Source organism: Monopterus albus, unplaced genomic scaffold, assembly GCF_001952655.1.
Source record: "Monopterus albus unplaced genomic scaffold, M_albus_1.0 scaffold173.1, whole genome shotgun sequence".
NCBI classification, from domain to species: Eukaryota; Metazoa; Chordata; class Actinopteri; order Synbranchiformes; family Synbranchidae; genus Monopterus; species Monopterus albus.
The window spans coordinates 201,107-219,602 of NW_018128053.1; the positions used below are offsets into that span (position 1 = coordinate 201,107).

Below are 18,496 nucleotides of genomic sequence, written 5' to 3' on the forward strand. Positions count from 1 at the left end.
AGTTTTCATTTTGAAAGATAACATAAAGATGACTAATCATTCTTCCTGAGAACAACAGGATTATCAGGTTTCCAGATTCCATTAATTTCTCATTAAACATCCAGAAAACAGCTGTGTAGATGCACCTGAACTCTTCATATGCAGCTGTCCAGTTAAGATAACTGTGAAACTTGTCTTCACAGATGTAATCTAATAATAATCGCTTGTTCAGTAACAAACATACATAACAAAAATTACAGTGGAAGTTCTCTGTAATGAAATCTATACAAATATATATCTATGTGCAGTCTTTTTAAAATTTTTTGGTAAAAATTGTAACCATTGTCAAGATTGTTAGCACGGCCTACAACTGACCACTCGTGTTCTGTACAGCACATACACTCATTTTAATTATCTGTGTGTGTATGTGTATAGATAGCCAACAGTAACCCTTTAGTGTCGGACAGACAGGACCTGTCGGTGCTGCAGAGTGAATACGCTGAGGAGGACACAGTTTATCAGCTCAAGATCAAGGTCAGATAAATCACACCACTTGCTCTCAGGTTACTGTACCCACACAAGGCAGCATTTTTCTGCACACCCCAGGGCATCATTTTCTCCAGTGCCACAAAGTGTTTGGTGCTTACTTAGTCAAACACAGTTATTGTATTTAATCATTGTGCAATAGGGGATAATATCTATTCCTTTGTTGTTGCAGGATCTATACAAAAAGTACTCATACATTCGTAAGACACGACCAGATGGGAACTGTTTCTACAGAGCCTTTGGTTTTGCACATCTCGAGTCCCTGCTAGATGACGGCAAAGAGCTTCAGAGGTAAGTGTCACAGTGGGTACTATTTAGGGTGTAGGAGCTGTTGCTCTCTAGACTGAATTTCTGTTGTCTTGGACTATTAAATGCTTATTTTTTACAGTTTTTTCTGAACTGGTGCTGATTTAATACATTTATTTTAAATCCCTGTCACAGTACTGACAAATGCATGACAGTACTGTATGTTTGCAGTCAGCCGACTTTTAGGTGTACTGTACTATTGTTGTCTGTTACGAAAAAAAAAAACCCTCTCTACTGTGTTCTTTTTCAGTTTGTCCTGCCTCAGCTGTAATATTCAAAGGGTTAATGAATACAAGCTTATTTGTTTTTGTCTGTTAAAGGTTCAAAGCAGTGGCAGCTAAAAGTAAACTGGACCTGGTTAATGAAGGCTTCACTGAGTTTACCATTGAAGATTTTCACAACACTGTGAGTTTTCTGCACAAATTGAACAGTATATACTTTTTGCATTGGACAGGTTGCCAGTCTGTCACATGGCTGACACATAGGGACGACCACTCACATTCACACCTATGAGCAAATTAGTTCTGATGGCTTATTCTAATCATAAAAAGCTGTAAAATGTCTTCAGTCTCACAGTACGTTTTGGATTTTTGTATTATGTTTTCACTGTATCACTACAGTAATTTGTCAGTTTCCCTGCATGGTGTATTTGATCACTGAAGCAGAGAGATACTGGTTTTGGCCCATTGGAGAGATAGTTAGCAAATTGGAGTCATGCATATCAGTTTAACAATGTAAATGTCTTTGTTCCAAGTTCATGGACCTGATCGAACTATGTGAGAAACAGCCGAGCTTGCAGGAGCTACTGAACTCCTTCAATGACCAGAACGTGTCAGACTACGTGGTTGTGTACCTGCGGCTGCTCACCTCAGGTTACCTGCAGCGAGAGAATGGCTTCTTCCAGCACTTCATAGAGGGAGGACGCTCTGTCAAGGAGTTCTGTCAGCAGGTAGGGTTTATCTGGTTCACTCTGAGGTGTGTTTATTTAGAATCAAATTGAAGAGGTATCATCAAATAATGTGCTGCTGTATTCAATGTAATACAGGACACATATGATTTACAAATCACTATTTTCAATTGTAATTTTGATTTTACATGCCGTCTCAACTTTTTCTGATTTGGAGTTGTGTTAAATCATATGTAGCAGGCTGTTTCTTAAAAGAGTACAACCGTGGGTGCAGAAGTGTATGATCGTGATATTCAGTCTCTGTTTATGTTTCATAGTGAAAAAACACACCTAATATGTTTTTTCTTTTTCAAGGAGGTAGAGCCAATGTCTAAAGAAAGCGACCACATTCACATCATTGCCTTAGCTCAGGCCCTGAACGTATCCATCCTGGTGGAGTACATGGATAGAGGAGAGGGAGGAATAGTCAATCACCACGTCTTCCCTGAGGGTGGTGACCCACGCATATTCCTCCTCTATAGACCTGGCCATTATGACATCTTGTACAAATAACACTCCTGGCCACAGCCCAGCCCAGCCCATCCTCCAACTGCTGCTGTACGCTACAGCAGTGAGTTACAAAAACAGCAGCCACGCTGATGAAGCATACACCTGTGTATGAGATTACACTCATGTATTTAATAAAATAAAATAAAATCACATTACATGCTTCCCTTACCCCCTTTTGCCCCAAACTTTCATATTTTCCCTCAGTCATCACCATATGGTTAATTAAAAAACGTTGGAAAAACAGAAGTGACTCCAGGCATTTAGAGTTGTACAGGTTTTTTTTTCTTTTGTGGTTGTAAATGTTATCTACTTGCTTTATGTTGAATTCTTTTCCTTTGTTACACTGCGTTTCATTGCGTTTTATTAAAGGGATTTACATCTTGTTTCTGGTGTCATTGTCTTTTTTAAGCAAGTTGAAATTAGGACTGTATATGATTATTTTCATTGCCATGTAATAGCTTTTTTGATTGAGAAAAATTTCAATTAAGCTGTATTTCTGAAACTGAATAAAGTCACTGTCAAAAAGATGACTTCTGTTGGCATCATCCTGGCACTTTACCTAGTGAAAGACTGTAGGAGTTGGGGTGACTGGCTGGCAGAAAATTAACCTGCTTTGTTGAATAATAAATTCATTTTGTAAACCACTGCCAAGAAAATCTCTAGTTTCAGCTTGTCATATGTTAACATTTGCTGGTTTTCTTAGACTTTTATGATAAAACTGAACAGTGACAAACTTCTTACAGTTTTGGACTGTTGATAATCCCTTAAAGGCTTTAATCTATTAATCTATTAATTAAGAAAACTGGCATATTAATAATGACCATAATTAGTTGCTGCCCTATAATAGATGACAAACTTAGGCTCAAACATTTAAACAAAGTAGGAACACGACTATGTGCTTATACCCTAGCGCCCTCTAGTGCAAACAGCTGGAAAATCATGAGAATCAAACTACTAAGGCAATATTCATATAGGCTGATTATGGTGGACACCACATCCTCAGCAGCCCACAGCTTTTGATTTTGAATCAGAAACTCTGCAGATAGGACATTTGAGTCACACTGTGCTTGTAAATTCATTCCTTGATCTAATCTGTGTAAAATCATGACTGGACTGTATATTAAAATTGTGTGCTCTTTGATGCAGTATTCGCTCAGCGGTATAGGCTGTTCACTTTGTGTTCAAAAGCAGAAACATCATATTGATCTTGGAACAGCCCATGAAGGAACAGGAAGTGGGTGGATGGGGGTTCCGCAGACCAATCATCAATAAGTACGGCGTGGAGTGGGCATGGCTGTAAGTCTTTTGGATTTTGAGAGCAACTGCTAAAGCTGTTTGTTAAATCTGCAGCAGGTAGGAGGTACCTCTTAAATGAAGATTACTGTTGTACAACAAGATGAATTTTGGATTTTCTTCTGTATTAATTTCCAGGAAATTACTTGAAGTGTTAGGTAAGGCCCAGTGTATTAAAAAAAAGAAAAACATTTTAATGATAATCTGTGGTCTCTACCTGCTACAGGTGTGTGACGTCAGGAAGGGAAAGTGTGGAGAAAGATGTCTGTGCAGGGGCCTCTATGGAGACAGGTGTGCCACCACCAACTCTCTGTTGCACAATACAATTTCAAAGCAATTGGAAAGTTGATATGTTTTGTGGCTTTGAGTTGCAAAATATGTTTAGATATTTTTTTTAAATTTATGATTTGTTTATGGGCTGCTTCACAAATTAGTAATTATTGTGAAATGCAGAACAATGCAAAGAAGGTGCAACACGGGGCCAGACCTTTATGCCATCAGCCAATGTTAATGTTCTTAATGCATGTTGAAATATTTTCATAAAAATTAATATCTCCACATTTTTACCGTTTCCAGTAGTTGTACTAGCAGCAGGCAGTGGAATAGTGGGCTGAGCAATAAACATTCAAGAAAAAAGTGTGATTTGAATAAAGAGGGTCCTGCGCTCCAGTAGAGCTTTATGTTTAGCAACGTCCCTTGCCGACATGTTTGTTAAACTCATTTTGTCCGACTAACATTTGAGAAGCTGAAAGCAATGATTGCTAGCCTATGCGTTTTTGCTTGTAACCTGTATCGGAAATGTTGTTACTCTGCTAATTTAGCTTTAAACACAAACATAATGCAACACTTAAGAGCATGGTTTGCTGGGGAGAGATGTGCTTTACTTTTCACTTGCTCTGATACATGTGCTGTCGTGTTATTGCAAGCAAAGATCCGACATTACAGAACAGATGCTTTCTTGTTATGGTTTTAGTGGGCGCGAGTAGTCGCTCTTAGTCATGGGTGTTTGTGGTACTAGGAAATACGGGCAGAGTGAGAACTCTTGTTGGACAAGTAGCAAAGTCGCTGAGGGAAAATGGCTTCGCTTTTAAAGTGTTTGAGTTTGTCAGGCAGGCGAATAGTAGCATCTTGTGTGACTTTACGGTGTCATTCTTCTCTGACAGGTACGGTTAAAATAAGGATTTTGAGTAATTTCAGATAACCTGGCTATATTGACTGTTGGCATCGGTATTGTTGCTGCTAGTACCAGCTAAGCTAGTTAGCAGCTAAAATGGGTTGAATTAACCATCTGATGCGCAAGAACGGTCAGAAGTGACTCGAGTGAATGATACCCCCACCTCTACGTGTTCTACCAAGTAAATTTACGGTAAAGATATAGAATACATTTGCTTGAGAACACTAAAGTATGTTTTTGTTTCCATGAGCAGCATACATAATTTGATAAACTTAAAATCACATTAAAAATTATCTTTATGCCACATTTAGTAGTGCCATTTTTTTGTCTATTAAGTTTGGCATGGAGTCCCTTGATATGACAGAACCCTTAATGTGCCAGGGTCAATATCTAACACTTAAGATTTACTACTGCTAATAATATCCAGTAATCTGTTTGTGTTCCTGCCAAGATGAGCTGATTGAAAACATGGATAAGAAGACAACCTGGGACCGTTTCTACGCTGAGAGCAGCAGCAGGACACCCACCTTCAAGAATTTTGAGTGGTTCTTTGGCTTTGAGGCTGTCCAGGACTTCATTATGCCACTCTTGCAGACTAAGTCTCATTCAGATGGCTGCCTCAAAGTCGTGGATATTGGATGTGGAACTTCTGCTTTGGGGCCCTGTATTTACAGACACTGTCTTCTCCCTGTCTGGGTGACCTGTGCTGACATTTCACCCATAGCTGTGCGACTAATGCAGGAACATGTCCAAGTCAAAGCCATACAACCTCACAATCTTTCTTCTCAGCTTGAGTTTGTAGAGCTGGACTGCATGCGGCTTCACAAGTACTATGGTTCTAACAGTGTGGACCTGATAGTTGATAAGGGCACCACAGACGCCTTATTGAGGTCTAAGGAAGGGAAAGGGAAGGCCGGCCTGGTGCTGAACCAGTGTTTGAAGGTGTTGCGAAGCTCGGGAACTCTGCTCCAGTTCTCTGATGAGGACCCTGATGCCAGGCTGCTGTGGCTGGAGACTGAAGCACAGGAGCCCGGGGTGATGGAAGCAGATGTAGGCGTGCAGGAGGTCGGAGAGCTGAGGGGAGTGTGTTACTACTGCTACCAAGTGACTCCTCGTCTTGTTGTACAACAGTAATGTTCTACCTCTGAGTGGTCATAATATTAAATCAGTAGACTCCTGAACACCATTTCTTGCTGTCATTACTTGTTATGCACTCCCATCTAGTGGCCAGTAGACTACCTCACCCAGCACAACACAAGGGAGAATGCACATACCTGTTCTGTGGGAGACGACTGGCACATTTGCCCGATCAGCATCACCTATCAAAATCTGTCCAATTTACAAATCTAATTTAGTGTGAAAGCAGAGAAGTGATGAAGTGAGGCCAATGCAGGGTCCCAGCTCTGTGCCACTTGTCACACTTTAAATCAAACAAATGTAAGGGTTTTTGGTTAACTATCACAACCTTTTTTAGTAAACAGAGGAAGCACTTGGAAGCAACATTTTCAGGTGATAAATGTAGGCCTATATTTTGATGATTTACATTTATGGGTTTCCATATGATTTGAGGGTAAATATTGTGATGTTCTTCACTTTAACTTTCAAAAAGTAAATATTTCTTTACTGATCATATGATTCATATGCCTCTATACCTTCCATTTATTAGCAAGGCTGCCAAAGTTCAATAAAATATCAAACATACAAGCAAACAAAACTAGTTTCTCCCGCTTATGAAGCCAGGTTTGGACTTTTCGCTCTTACTCCCGCATGACTTAAATGTAACATGTGACGACACGAAGGGGAAGGCACCCTATCATATTGCAACAGGTCAGTGCAGCCTACCGAGTCGGCGATGTATGATAGTTTATAAAATCGAGCTATTTATTTTGGAGCATTTGACATATGTTGACATATAAGTAATTAGTAATAGGCTACTGCACGTTTATAGACTCTCTTCTTGTCATAAATGTCATTCATAAATATTGAATAATGAATTCCCCAGTGTGGCACTGTACCAGCTGTCTGCCTTTTTAATAATCATAATAATAACGCTATATAATAACAATGATGATGAACACATTATGTTTGCATTTTTTTAACTTTATGAGGAGCATTTGAAGGCAGCACAAAACTATAAGTGTGATTTTGACTGACAAGACGCACTGGTGTCGCAGAGCAGCCACCTAACTGTTATGTTTGGACGCCGCTCGTACACAGTGAGCATGTGGACATGCTGTGGTGTTGCTGTGTTACTACCAATAGGCGGGACTGTGGCTCTGCAGTGTGATTGTGAGCTGCACAGCTGGATCAGAAGGCAGGCACGCGCACCAGCTGCGACCAGAAGACTGAGCTCCGCTGCTCTACTCCAACACACACCACATCCATAACTTGCTTTCGAGTGCACCAGGAGAGGACTTGTGCGCGTTGTGGAGTTAATGTACCGTAAAAATACCCGCATAGCCAACTCAGAGGAGAGCCGGAATTAACTCTATAAAACAATCCGTGCGTAACTCCTAATGAGTTGTTTCGATCACTGCTGCCTCTTGCCGCAAGACGTTTCCACTTTCTAGCCAAAGGCGCTGTGAGTTCAGTGGTGCTGGTGATGCTACGCTTTTCATCTCAGAGCTCACTCCACAGCTGCTGTCACTGAAGCCTCTCCAGCTAGAACATGGGACCCTTCAAACTCTAAAGGTAAGAAATATGTCATAACTCCCATGTTTTGAGTTATTTTGCACATTTTTACATGATGGGCCTCTCTCTTTTTGATGAAACGTGCCACAGTGAAACGTCATGTGTCTGTTTTATGTTCTGTGTAAAAATTTCACCATTTGGTCACTTGATCCGTGTACTATTGTATTGCAACACCACATGAGATCACGCATGGACTTGTCCGCTTGCACCATTAAAAACAGCGATGAGAATGTCACGCTGACTCATTAGAAAGTCACGGATGGTCGTTCTACTTTATGCTGGAAAAAGTCATCACAGTTCAACCTTGTAGATAACGCGGGTCGCATCCCACGGCTGCCAGATATGTTTCCTAGTTCTACACTGTTAATGATGGTGCCATTTACAGTTCACTGGCCAGCTCACTATCAGTTTATTTACTCCACTCATAAACAACCAAGTGACTTGGTGACTGTGTGGAGGATTGAATACAAGAATTAGCTTTATTAATGGGTCATATACTCTATGTATAATTACCATGACATCATATCTATGTGCTTAAAGCTGCAGCAGCTCTGATGACATTCTGTAAATACCTGCCTCATGGAGATCTGAATCCATCACAGATGGAATGAACAGGCCTGTGCAGTCATTTTCAGGAAGGAAGAGCATCATGGAGCAGGGGAACGCCTGCTCTGAAAATTAGATTGAGGGAGCGGCAGGATCTCTATCCTGTGTTTACTAGTGTGAGAATGATGGTTAACAAAGGTCTGTTGGTGTGCAAAATTATGGCTTGACCCATCTTGGAGGATAGAAGATGCAGAAGCTTATTTTGAACCCATGGTTTCAACCCTGACCTGTCATGGATAACACCTTGCTGGAGTATTCATCATGTCACGCTCACACTGACTTTCCAGGCACTGTCTACTAGTCTATTGTGATTCTGCATTGGTAGCTGAATTAACCAAGTGAGAAACCATACTTACCTTGCTCATTCTATTTTCATTCAATCACCCCCCTCATCATGTGTTCCCTTATGCAGGCTGCAGCTGTCTGACTGTGGTGATTCAAGGTGAATTTCTCCCACAGACCTCAAAGCTGCGTGGATTAGGAGAAGGCATCTTTGAGTGTCAGGGCCGCTGATTACTTGCGCTGCAGCTTCTTCACTGACCCTGCCTCATCCAGCCATGCTTTGGTTTCAGAGCAGTGGGATTTGACTTGTAAGCTGTGACTGGCTGCCTGTCTGCACATTTGAAAGTCTTAGCAGCTGTAGCTGAGCAGGAGGTGGAAAAGTCACATTTGTGTGTTCAGTGTGGTTGATTTGGTCAAAGCTGCATGTTGGTGATTAACTGTTCCTGTTTTGACTGCTGGACAAGCTTGCTTTGTGCGCACTTAGTCCCAATCAGCAATTCATCATGGGAATGCAAATAAGGTAGCCATCAACATCCGCCCTCATATGTACAGTGCTCACTCAGACAAATCTGTCACCAAAGAACATATAACAAAACAATTAAAGGCTTTGAGTTTGTCAGGCAGGCGAATAGTAGCATCTTGTGTGACTTTACGGTGTCATTCTTCTCTGACAGGTACGGTTAAAATAAGGATTTTGAGTAATTTCAGATAACCTGGCTATATTGACTGTTGGCATCGGTATTGTTGCTGCTAGTACCAGCTAAGCTAGTTAGCAGCTAAAATGGGTTGAATTAACCATCTGATGCGCAAGAACGGTCAGAAGTGACTCGAGTGAATGATACCCCCACCTCTACGTGTTCTACCAAGTAAATTTACGGTAAAGATATAGAATACATTTGCTTGAGAACACTAAAGTATGTTTTTGTTTCCATGAGCAGCATACATAATTTGATAAACTTAAAATCACATTAAAAATTATCTTTATGCCACATTTAGTAGTGCCATTTTTTTGTCTATTAAGTTTGGCATGGAGTCCCTTGATATGACAGAACCCTTAATGTGCCAGGGTCAATATCTAACACTTAAGATTTACTACTGCTAATAATATCCAGTAATCTGTTTGTGTTCCTGCCAAGATGAGCTGATTGAAAACATGGATAAGAAGACAACCTGGGACCGTTTCTACGCTGAGAGCAGCAGCAGGACACCCACCTTCAAGAATTTTGAGTGGTTCTTTGGCTTTGAGGCTGTCCAGGACTTCATTATGCCACTCTTGCAGACTAAGTCTCATTCAGATGGCTGCCTCAAAGTCGTGGATATTGGATGTGGAACTTCTGCTTTGGGGCCCTGTATTTACAGACACTGTCTTCTCCCTGTCTGGGTGACCTGTGCTGACATTTCACCCATAGCTGTGCGACTAATGCAGGAACATGTCCGAGTCAAAGCCATACAACCTCACAATCTTTCTTCTCAGCTTGAGTTTGTAGAGCTGGACTGCATGCGGCTTCACAAGTACTATGGTTCTAACAGTGTGGACCTGATAGTTGATAAGGGCACCACAGACGCCTTATTGAGGTCTAAGGAAGGGAAAGGGAAGGCCGGCCTGGTGCTGAACCAGTGTTTGAAGGTGTTGCGAAGCTCGGGAACTCTGCTCCAGTTCTCTGATGAGGACCCTGATGCCAGGCTGCTGTGGCTGGAGACTGAAGCACAGGAGCCCGGGGTGATGGAAGCAGATGTAGGCGTGCAGGAGGTCGGAGAGCTGAGGGGAGTGTGTTACTACTGCTACCAAGTGACTCCTCGTCTTGTTGTACAACAGTAATGTTCTACCTCTGAGTGGTCATAATATTAAATCAGTAGACTCCTGAACACCATTTCTTGCTGTCATTACTTGTTATGCACTCCCATCTAGTGGCCAGTAGACTACCTCACCCAGCACAACACAAGGGAGAATGCACATACCTGTTCTGTGGGAGACGGCACTTTTATCTTGCATCTTAACATGATAATATGATGACTTAAAAAAACACGGTATAAAACACCTACCTGTATCTGTGCTGTCAGCCAGCCAGTCAAAAATGAAACAAAATATTTGATTTGATTTGATTTATTCTTTCAAGCATGTAAAGACAGTTGATATGTCAACACACATAATTTTACACATATCCAACAAATGCTAATCCAATATCAATTTGCTTATACCTAGTACATGCTTGAATGGAGTAGGAAGAAGTCAGACTTATCCAGTCCTACCCCATGACATCATCTTACCATCATTGGTTTGCAAGCAGTATCTCTACATAGATAATTCTCTTCTACACCACACAAGTAATATACTAAAGAACTATAACAGAGTGTTAACATTCATACACCACACCCACAATGTTCCATCTAATTAATCATTGAGCCTGTTCTTGCATATATCTTGATTGACACATACCTTTATATTTATGTTTAAACTCGTCAATTCTATTACTATTTTTTATGTCCACACTTAAATTATTCCATAGTTTTACCCCACTTATGGAAATACAAAATCTTTTTTTGGTTGGACGTATAGCATGAATTTTTAAATTTAATTGACCCCTTAAATTGTATCCCCCTTCCCTTTCATTAAATACCAGGTAATGAATTGTTCCTGGCTTTATACATAAACACAGCAGTCTTATATCCCACTAAATCAAAACATTTTAACAATTTAGACTGTATGAAAGCTCCATTGGTGTGATCCCTGTACCCCATCTTATGCACAATTCTTATCGCTCTTTTTTGTAATATATACAATGGTTGAAGTGAGCTTTTGTATGTATTTCCCCAGTTTTCAACGCCATACTTTAAGTATGGTAAAATCAGTGAAGACTACAAAATGCGTAGTGCTTTCCTGTCCAAAATATATCCAACCCTTGCCAATATAATATATTTTTTTTCTATTTTGTGCTGAACATATCCAATATGAGATTTCCAGGAGAATTTGTCATCAACTATGACACCTAGAAATTTAATTTCATATACTCGTTCTATATTAGCTCCCCCAATTTTCAATTGAAGTTCATTATCTAGTCTACGATTCCCAAATACCATAAATTTAGTTTTATCCAAATTCAGAGATAGTATATTACTATCACACCATTTCTTTATCCTCTCAAGTTCCTGTGAAACCCGTCCAGAGAGTTGCTGTAGGTTTTCACCCGATGCCCATATGGTAGTGTCATCAGCAAACAAAACCACTTTCACTAAATCAGAAACCTTGCATATATCATTAATGTATAATATAAATAATTTAGGTCCCAAAACAGAACCCTGAGGCACTCCACATACAATATCCAGCTCACACGATTGGTATTCACCCAACCTCACAAATTGACGATGTCCTGCCAGTGCATCTCTTCAGTAAAAATCACAACAGCTGACAACTTCATCTCTGACCATTTAATCTACTGCACATTTATTATATACATCTGTACTTGTTTTAATTGAAAACAGGCTTTTGTTTTTGTAGACAGGATTTTCTACGGCGTTTTTCTAGTAAAATACAGCCGTGGTGGGCGGTATTGACTAACGGAGATCTACGGTTAAAGTCGTGATTTTATTGAATTCTAGTATTTTTTGGGTGGGCGCTGTCAATGTCGAGTTTAACAGAAGACTTGTATGACGTACAAATAGTTATAGTTTTGTTATATCCTGTTGTCTACACAAGGTGGGATTAAAATTTAAATATTTTCAAATGGAGTTTGGTGCCACTACGCTTATTGCCTGCTACTAATGCGGGCTAATTTCGGCTGTGTAGGTACCACAGGCTCGTGCTTTTTAGCTCTAAATGTATTTTGAGTTTGAAGGGTTCTCTGAAATGTACCTCATGTGATTGAACCAGGTTTTTTAGAGGCAGTTTGATCCACAAAGAGAGCAGGTAAACAGTGAAAACGTTGCTGGCTCTGTTTGTTTTCCGCCAATGAAGCTGCAGCGCTGACACCCTGAATGTATTAGCTCGATAAACAGTTTTTCGGGTTTCTTTAAGCGCCAGGGTGCCACTCTGTGCTTTCACACTCCTTTTACTTGGGTAAGCACTGCTGTCTGTATGCTTACCTTTTGTGTTTTTCTTTCTAAAACTAACAAATAAAGTAAATGTCAGATGCTTCCTCACTATTTTTGACGTGTTACAATAATCTGTCGATTAATCAATAATAAAAGTAAGTGTTAGTTGCAGCCTTAGTTTGTTCACCTGTAGATTTAATGATACAGTACAGATTTGTTTCTGTGCTGCACTCCTGAAAATTGTTTTTAAAGTAAGATTGTGTTGGGTTAAAGTGCCGACTCTCGGCTTCAGTCTGAAGCTTGTGCACATGTTGCTGATTGGTTCATAAAAAAAAACAATACGGAACAGATTTTAATATTTGGCAAAACTGTGAACATTTTGAAATCAACCCTCAGATTTTTAGATCACAAGTGCAATGAACTGAACTCTCATGCACTCAGAAATCAGTATACCTACAAGAAATGATTTTACATACACAGCTACATAAATGCCATTTCAGCAAGGTCCACTACTAGAAAGTAATAATAGAGTGCAAGGAGTCGTATAGTAGTAATCATCATCACAGTGCTCTACAGTTCTGGAAATGGCTATTATGTCTTTAAAACAGGCTAAAGAAGGTTACTGGATTCTCTTCATCCCAGTCCTCCAGCTGTGCATCCGTGCAGAAAGGTGGAGGTTTGAACTCATCATGGTGCACACGTCCCTTGATGTTGTTGAAAAAGCTGAAGGTGAAAAACGGAACGTTCGATGAAACCATGCAGGCATTACATAGAGGCAGGAGGCTGGCTTAGCTTTTTCCAACACATAACCCCTCATAAAACCACAAATCATTGATTTTATATTGGTATGTTTAAACATTTTTTGATGATTTAAAATGCTTTGGTCTCAGCCTGTTCTTTTATGTTGGGTCTTAGTAAAATAAGGAATCTTTCACATTGGTTGGACAAGCTTCTTGCAGCAGACATTTTGACTGGATATAACAGTAACTACACAGATTCAATCCGGCTCTGGTCTTGTCTAAATGGAATATGATCATTATGTTCTACCTTTTCTAAGTCTTACAAAAAAGCCTGATTCCCTGTCTGGCAAAAAAGCTAATTTTTGTTATGTTTATGCACTGACCTGGTCACAATCCATCCAGTTTTGTCGGTGTGAAAATATGTGCTGATGGGGATACACCCAAACTCAGTGACAGTGGTCATGTATTTTGCTGTATAAACAAAAGATAATCACAAGGTACTGAGGTAGCACAACCAGACAAACTGGTTCCTCAGCATAAAATACAATGGGGAAATCTGAGAAAGTCATGCGCTACAATGTATTTTGCAACATGTCCTCTTATCTAGTTTCCTCATACTGTACCTGTTCCGTTTTTCACCTGCAGCTCTCCCACCCAGGTGTTGACCAGGAGTCCCTCTCGTGGGCCAGATTTGCTGCCCAACACAACCTGTCCCAGCAGGGAGGCATTCTGGGGGACCTCCATTGGGTGGAAGCTGTCATTCAGTGGCTTCTTGTGGCATGTGCGGTTCCTGTCGTTAATGACATACATAACACCCTAGGGACAGATTGGCATTATACAGTCATTTGTGCGTACGTGAGATTTGTTAGTGTCGATGTTATTGCAGTGTTTTCATTACCTCTTTGTAGAGTAGAAGTAGATCAATGTGGAAGGTCTTATTGCTGTAAGATCCAACCTCTCTGAGGCGGATGCGCTTTCCACATGCATCATAGCTGTACTTGGCAAAGGCCGTCAGCTTCTCACTTGCCTCTGAGGTGGGCGCGCTTTCCCAGTGGATCATAGCTGTAATTGGCAAAGGCCGTCAGCTTCTCACTTGAGGTGGACTTGAAAAAGAGGATTTTTTTTTTGTATAAAATTTTTTAAATCCTATTATTCAAGAACTTTCTTACAACTTTGCCATGCATAATGCTTTGGCTGCTACAACACTGCTCCAAATGAGACTGCTTTTAATAAGAATAATCCAGTAAATTATCAATGGTGAATGAAACCTTTCAGATGTATTACTTGTCACAGAATTGGATTGATGCACTAGTATGATCATTTTATACAGAGATCAGGACTCACCACAGAAAGCTGTCCACTCAGCAGTGGTGGGGATCCTGACAAAATTAAAGAAGTGGTTTTAATCTACATTGAGCATTTACATCACATTGTCCTATATTCTCAATTTAGCCTTTATATATTTCTTATAACTGCTGAGACAAAAAAGAACTACATGTACTGTAAAATGAAATGCTGATAACTGAAGACATTGGTAATAAAATCCAGTGTACACTTCAATATGTGTGTAGTACTTACTGCATTTTTTTGGTTTTGTAGCTAGGATGCCCACTGATAAGCAAACAAGCAGGATGAGGACTTTCATGCTCTCTGCTGGCGCAGAGACCTTTCTCTGCACACAAGGTAAATACTGTATGTTGTTTTCACAGCATTCGTCTCCTTAAAAACAGGCTGGTGAAGTTCCCTGTCTGCATCTGCTGCCGGGTTTTTCTTCTCCTGTCCTTTCAAAATAATGGTATAACAAACACTATTTATTGCCTTCATTCTCTCTCCCTATCCTCACTGTATCTCTTTGTAGTACAAAACAAAAGCTCCAATCTTCATCTTTGTAGAACTTTACCCTTTTATTCAGTTTTTTCATTTTAACTTTAAAGTTCACTAGACTTATAATACCTTTTGTTTTTTTCTCATATATTCAAAACTATTTATATGCATACACAACTACATAACATACAACTATTATTCTACTAAAGCCACAATAATCATTGTCGTTATTATCGTCAAAGTGAAAATGACAAAGTATGCGTCACTGTGAAGCCTGAATGCACATTATATCATACCTGTTTACTGTATGACACATTAATAAAATTTCAGAAGAAAATGGAATTAAAGTAAAGTACTGTGAAGAAGTGAGAAAACCATATTTCCAGTAAAAGCTTGTTTTTAATCTTAGTGAGTTCTGTTCTCCATTAAATCAAACCATAAGATGGCTTTGCTGATCAAAGACTGCAACATGGTCTAGTATTACACTAGCATTGTTTTAATATAGGTAACATGAACTGAGGAGGAGAATATCAAGGCACTGACACTGTAAAGAGAAAGAACCATCCAGGTTTTTTTTTTTTTGCAGATGCAAAGCAGAAAGTTTAATATAATAATCCAAGGGCATGTGATGGTGGGTCTGTGTTTATCTCTTTATATGAATATCTGTGAAATTGGCTATGACTTGTGTTTAGACTGATATTGGATTTAAAATTCACAAAACAATCAAAATGTTAATTTGATTTCTTTATTGTTATTAAAAATCCACTTTGACACATTTGCTATATTTCCAGATGAAACTTGGTAACTTATATTGTGAAAGATGTGAATTCTCAAAGCCCCCAATATTACATTTCTGTACATTGTAATAAATGAATTTCTTTAGTATTTTATTGATAAACTTAATGACACATCAGCATATTGTTAGAAAGTGGGAGTATGTAAGTAAATATGAGACCTATCCTGCTATAGACTGTTAAAGAAAACTAACTGAAGGTCTACTGTTGAATGAAAAATAACAGTTTTTCTGTTGATGAAAGAAGGCTGAAATCATCCAATATTCATTTTAAAAAGCTGAATGAATTTATGACAACAAAACCCACATTGAGAGACCACCTTACATAAGTTTTTATGTCAAACATGTTAGCAAACAGTTGCCACCGAGTAGCATTCATCTAGAATCACAAACACCACACTTTAAGTGATGTAATATGAGCTCAGAGGTAATGCAGAGTTTGGTGGTAATTCTTTGTGATATGATTGTTATTAACAATTCTTCTTACCTTACAAATAATTTTAAAATGCATAGTTAATATGAATAATATGCCAGAAATATGAAAAATTATTCTGAATTTTCTTTAAGATGCCTTGAATTACCCATGTTCTTAGCAGGACTAAGTGTGATGTATACTATACGCTGTATGAGTCAGGGTTTTTGCTTTTTCTATTTAAACATTTTAATGAAGGTTTGAGACCTTAGTTTAAAGTAGGCTGTCAGTTCTTTTTATGGAACAAGCTGAGGAAGTCTACTGGCTCCTTTTCAGTGTCTGCGTTGGAGCAGAAGTCTGGGGGGTTGAGCAGGTTGGGGTCCGAAATCCCAATGATGTTGTCAAAGAAGCTATTGAACAGAAAGACAGTAACACTTAACTACGTGGAAATATTTCTCACTTTCAAACAGCTGTTTTTGGCCTGTCACTATTAGTTTTTTTTATACCATTTTAATGGAACTGGCCTTAATCTTACTTGATCACTGTCCATCCAAAATCCTCAGTTTGGTACAAAGAGTTGATAGGAATGCATCCAAATTCAGTAACCGTGGTCAAGAACTTTCCTGGATGGACAGAAACGAGAATAAATGTGATAAAGTAAAAAAAATAAAAGGTTCTAACTATTACATGCTCTCTCACCTGCTTTCTCGGACAGTTCTCCCCACCAGGAGTTGACCAGGAGTCCTCCTCCAGGTTTACTCGAGCTGCCCAGAATAACTTGACCCAGCAGAGATGCAGTTTTCGGGACTTCCAGGGGCTGGAAGGCTGCCTTCAGAGGTGTTTTCTTGCATGTACGGTTATTATCGAAAATGTCATACATGGCACCCTGAGGGATGAAAGTTGTTGGTTGAGGAAGACTGTTACTTATTTTGAATCATTTGACATTTTTATTCTTTTATACCAAATATACATTTCAGTATAATTTACAAAGTGCTGTGTACAGATCGAATACATATGTAGTTTGTAAATTTGGCAAAAAATGTGCAAATTTCATCAGTTTGTTTTTAAAATCACAGTACAGTTACTGTAGAAGAAGTTACACTTAAATCTAAATATTTCCATCTCTATCTATATTTAAGTTATATTTCGCTAGACACACAGAAAAATATGGTTATCGAAAACTTCATCTTCCATAATAGTGTGACAACCAGAGGACCACTCCTTGTGTCAATTATTGTCAAAGTCCAAGGACCAATAAAGAGGTGGGAGAACTCGCTTCACCTCTACGCATGGATCTTATTGCAACTCCATTGTGCCTTTTACTCCTATGTGCTGTATTTCTTTAAAGCTATTAAAAGGACATCTTTTTTATTCACTCAGGAACCAATGCTGAAAACAATTTGATTATATTGACAATAATATTGAGTTAGAATTTGTGTTCATACCCTTAAGCTTCCAAATAGTAGAAATTAGATTTAAACTTGGACTACATTCCTACTGGAATAGTTGATGCTGCTCTCTGTTTTTCTACTGCAATAAAATTACACTCTTCATCTGATATCAGAGGTGACAGTGCATTAAAGTAATTTGGATGTTCCTGTCATTGCTTTGGTCACCTCTCTGTAGAGCAAAAGAACGTCACGGATGAAGGTCTTATTCTCATAAGTGCCCTGCTCAAAGATGCGGATCCGTTCTCCCAAAGCATCATACAGGTACTGCGCCGTGGTAAGCAGCTTTTCATTCTGTGTGGTCTGGAGGAAGAATGTGAGTGAGTTTACTTGTTAGGCTCAGGTCTTCTTTCATTGCACTCGTGCAGCACACTTTGAACCAATAATCACTCACCACAGTGAAGGCTCCGCTCATAAGAGGAGGACTTGCTGTGTAATAAGATATGTGAAATTAAACCACAAAATAAGCCAGATGACTGTGTTAAGTCAGCAATAAAAACAATTAAAGCAAAAATTATTTCCTGCATACACCTGTCTTGTCTCTAGCATTTTACTTACAGCATGGTTGAGGCTTCGAGGCCAGGCAGCCTGACAGTAAGAAGAGAAGTCCTGCTAAGCATCTCATATTTTTGGTTTCCAGGCTTCTGTTCTCAGGCAACCACAAACAATAGTGCTAGAGAGAGGCATCAATTCCTTAGGAATACTGATGCTGCTTCCGGGGGTTAATTTTTACCCACTGAGCCTCAGGAAAGTCAGCTCCTCCTACACCTGAGAGGAAAGCTTGTTTTTGTGGACACATCAGAATAAAAGGCCATAAACAGCAGCACTGATATTTATAAAGGTCACCTGTTCTTAATGCACACTACTGACTGGTCAATGTTTTTCATGGGGGAGACAACTGTACAGCAGCCTGTGTG

General features: G+C 39.4%; 5 protein-coding genes across 12 annotated transcripts in view; 3 read left to right on the forward strand and 2 right to left on the reverse strand.

Annotated features, from left to right (window-relative positions):
• The window catches only part of LOC109969441 (ubiquitin thioesterase OTUB1), a 4,032-nt gene extending 1,362 nt beyond the window's left edge, over positions 1 to 2,670 (forward strand). Inside the window, exons 3-7 of the mRNA XM_020616329.1 lie at positions 415 to 513; positions 698 to 816; positions 1,152 to 1,236; positions 1,586 to 1,780; positions 2,093 to 2,670. Coding sequence (XP_020471985.1) covers positions 415 to 513; positions 698 to 816; positions 1,152 to 1,236; positions 1,586 to 1,780; positions 2,093 to 2,290 — 696 coding nt within the window. The 3' untranslated portion in view covers positions 2,291 to 2,670. The remainder of the gene's footprint in view (positions 1 to 414; positions 514 to 697; positions 817 to 1,151; positions 1,237 to 1,585; positions 1,781 to 2,092) is intronic.
• An 821-nt stretch (positions 2,671 to 3,491) lies between these two features.
• Positions 3,492 to 5,934, forward strand: LOC109969430 (methyltransferase-like protein 12, mitochondrial). Of its 6 annotated transcripts, none has more exons than XM_020616310.1 (3): positions 3,492 to 3,583; positions 3,807 to 3,871; positions 5,206 to 5,934. In XM_020616310.1, the coding sequence occupies exons 1-3, from the start codon at positions 3,507 to 3,509 to the stop codon at positions 5,886 to 5,888; spliced, it is 825 nt and encodes a 274-aa protein (XP_020471966.1). In that variant the 5' UTR covers positions 3,492 to 3,506; the 3' UTR covers positions 5,889 to 5,934. The 6 variants fall into 6 exon arrangements, with proteins under 6 accessions (XP_020471966.1, XP_020471971.1, XP_020471969.1 ...); XM_020616315.1 differs by having other exon boundaries at positions 3,560 to 3,640; XM_020616314.1 differs by lacking the exon at positions 3,492 to 3,583 and adding an exon at positions 3,648 to 3,738.
• Positions 5,935 to 6,933: 999 nt separating this feature from the next.
• LOC109969431 (methyltransferase-like protein 12, mitochondrial) lies at positions 6,934 to 10,225 on the forward strand. 2 transcript variants are annotated; one of them, XM_020616318.1, is made up of 2 exons: positions 6,934 to 7,445; positions 9,470 to 10,225. In XM_020616318.1, exon 2 carries the CDS (start codon positions 9,487 to 9,489, stop codon positions 10,150 to 10,152), a length of 666 nt encoding a protein of 221 aa, XP_020471974.1. In that variant the 5' UTR covers positions 6,934 to 7,445; positions 9,470 to 9,486; the 3' UTR covers positions 10,153 to 10,225. The 2 variants fall into 2 exon arrangements, with proteins under 2 accessions (XP_020471974.1, XP_020471973.1); XM_020616317.1 differs by lacking the exon at positions 6,934 to 7,445 and adding an exon at positions 8,948 to 9,210.
• Positions 10,226 to 12,708: 2,483 nt separating this feature from the next.
• LOC109969413 (ependymin-2-like) lies at positions 12,709 to 14,852 on the reverse strand. Of its 2 annotated transcripts, none has more exons than XM_020616279.1 (7): positions 14,681 to 14,852; positions 14,447 to 14,481; positions 14,200 to 14,205; positions 14,001 to 14,129; positions 13,726 to 13,918; positions 13,486 to 13,573; positions 12,709 to 13,085 (listed from the first exon to the last, which is right to left on the reverse strand). In XM_020616279.1, the coding sequence occupies exons 1-7, from the start codon at positions 14,745 to 14,747 to the stop codon at positions 12,962 to 12,964; spliced, it is 642 nt and encodes a 213-aa protein (XP_020471935.1). In that variant the 5' UTR covers positions 14,748 to 14,852; the 3' UTR covers positions 12,709 to 12,961. The 2 variants fall into 2 exon arrangements, with proteins under 2 accessions (XP_020471935.1, XP_020471934.1); XM_020616278.1 differs by having other exon boundaries at positions 14,001 to 14,125; positions 14,196 to 14,205; positions 14,681 to 14,851.
• A 912-nt stretch (positions 14,853 to 15,764) lies between these two features.
• Positions 15,765 to 18,481, reverse strand: LOC109969414 (ependymin-like). The gene is made up of 6 exons (XM_020616280.1): positions 18,138 to 18,481; positions 17,974 to 18,008; positions 17,748 to 17,882; positions 16,831 to 17,017; positions 16,667 to 16,754; positions 15,765 to 16,541 (listed from the first exon to the last, which is right to left on the reverse strand). The coding sequence occupies exons 1-6, from the start codon at positions 18,202 to 18,204 to the stop codon at positions 16,418 to 16,420; spliced, it is 636 nt and encodes a 211-aa protein (XP_020471936.1). The 5' UTR covers positions 18,205 to 18,481; the 3' UTR covers positions 15,765 to 16,417.
• Positions 18,482 to 18,496: the final 15 nt, after the last annotated feature.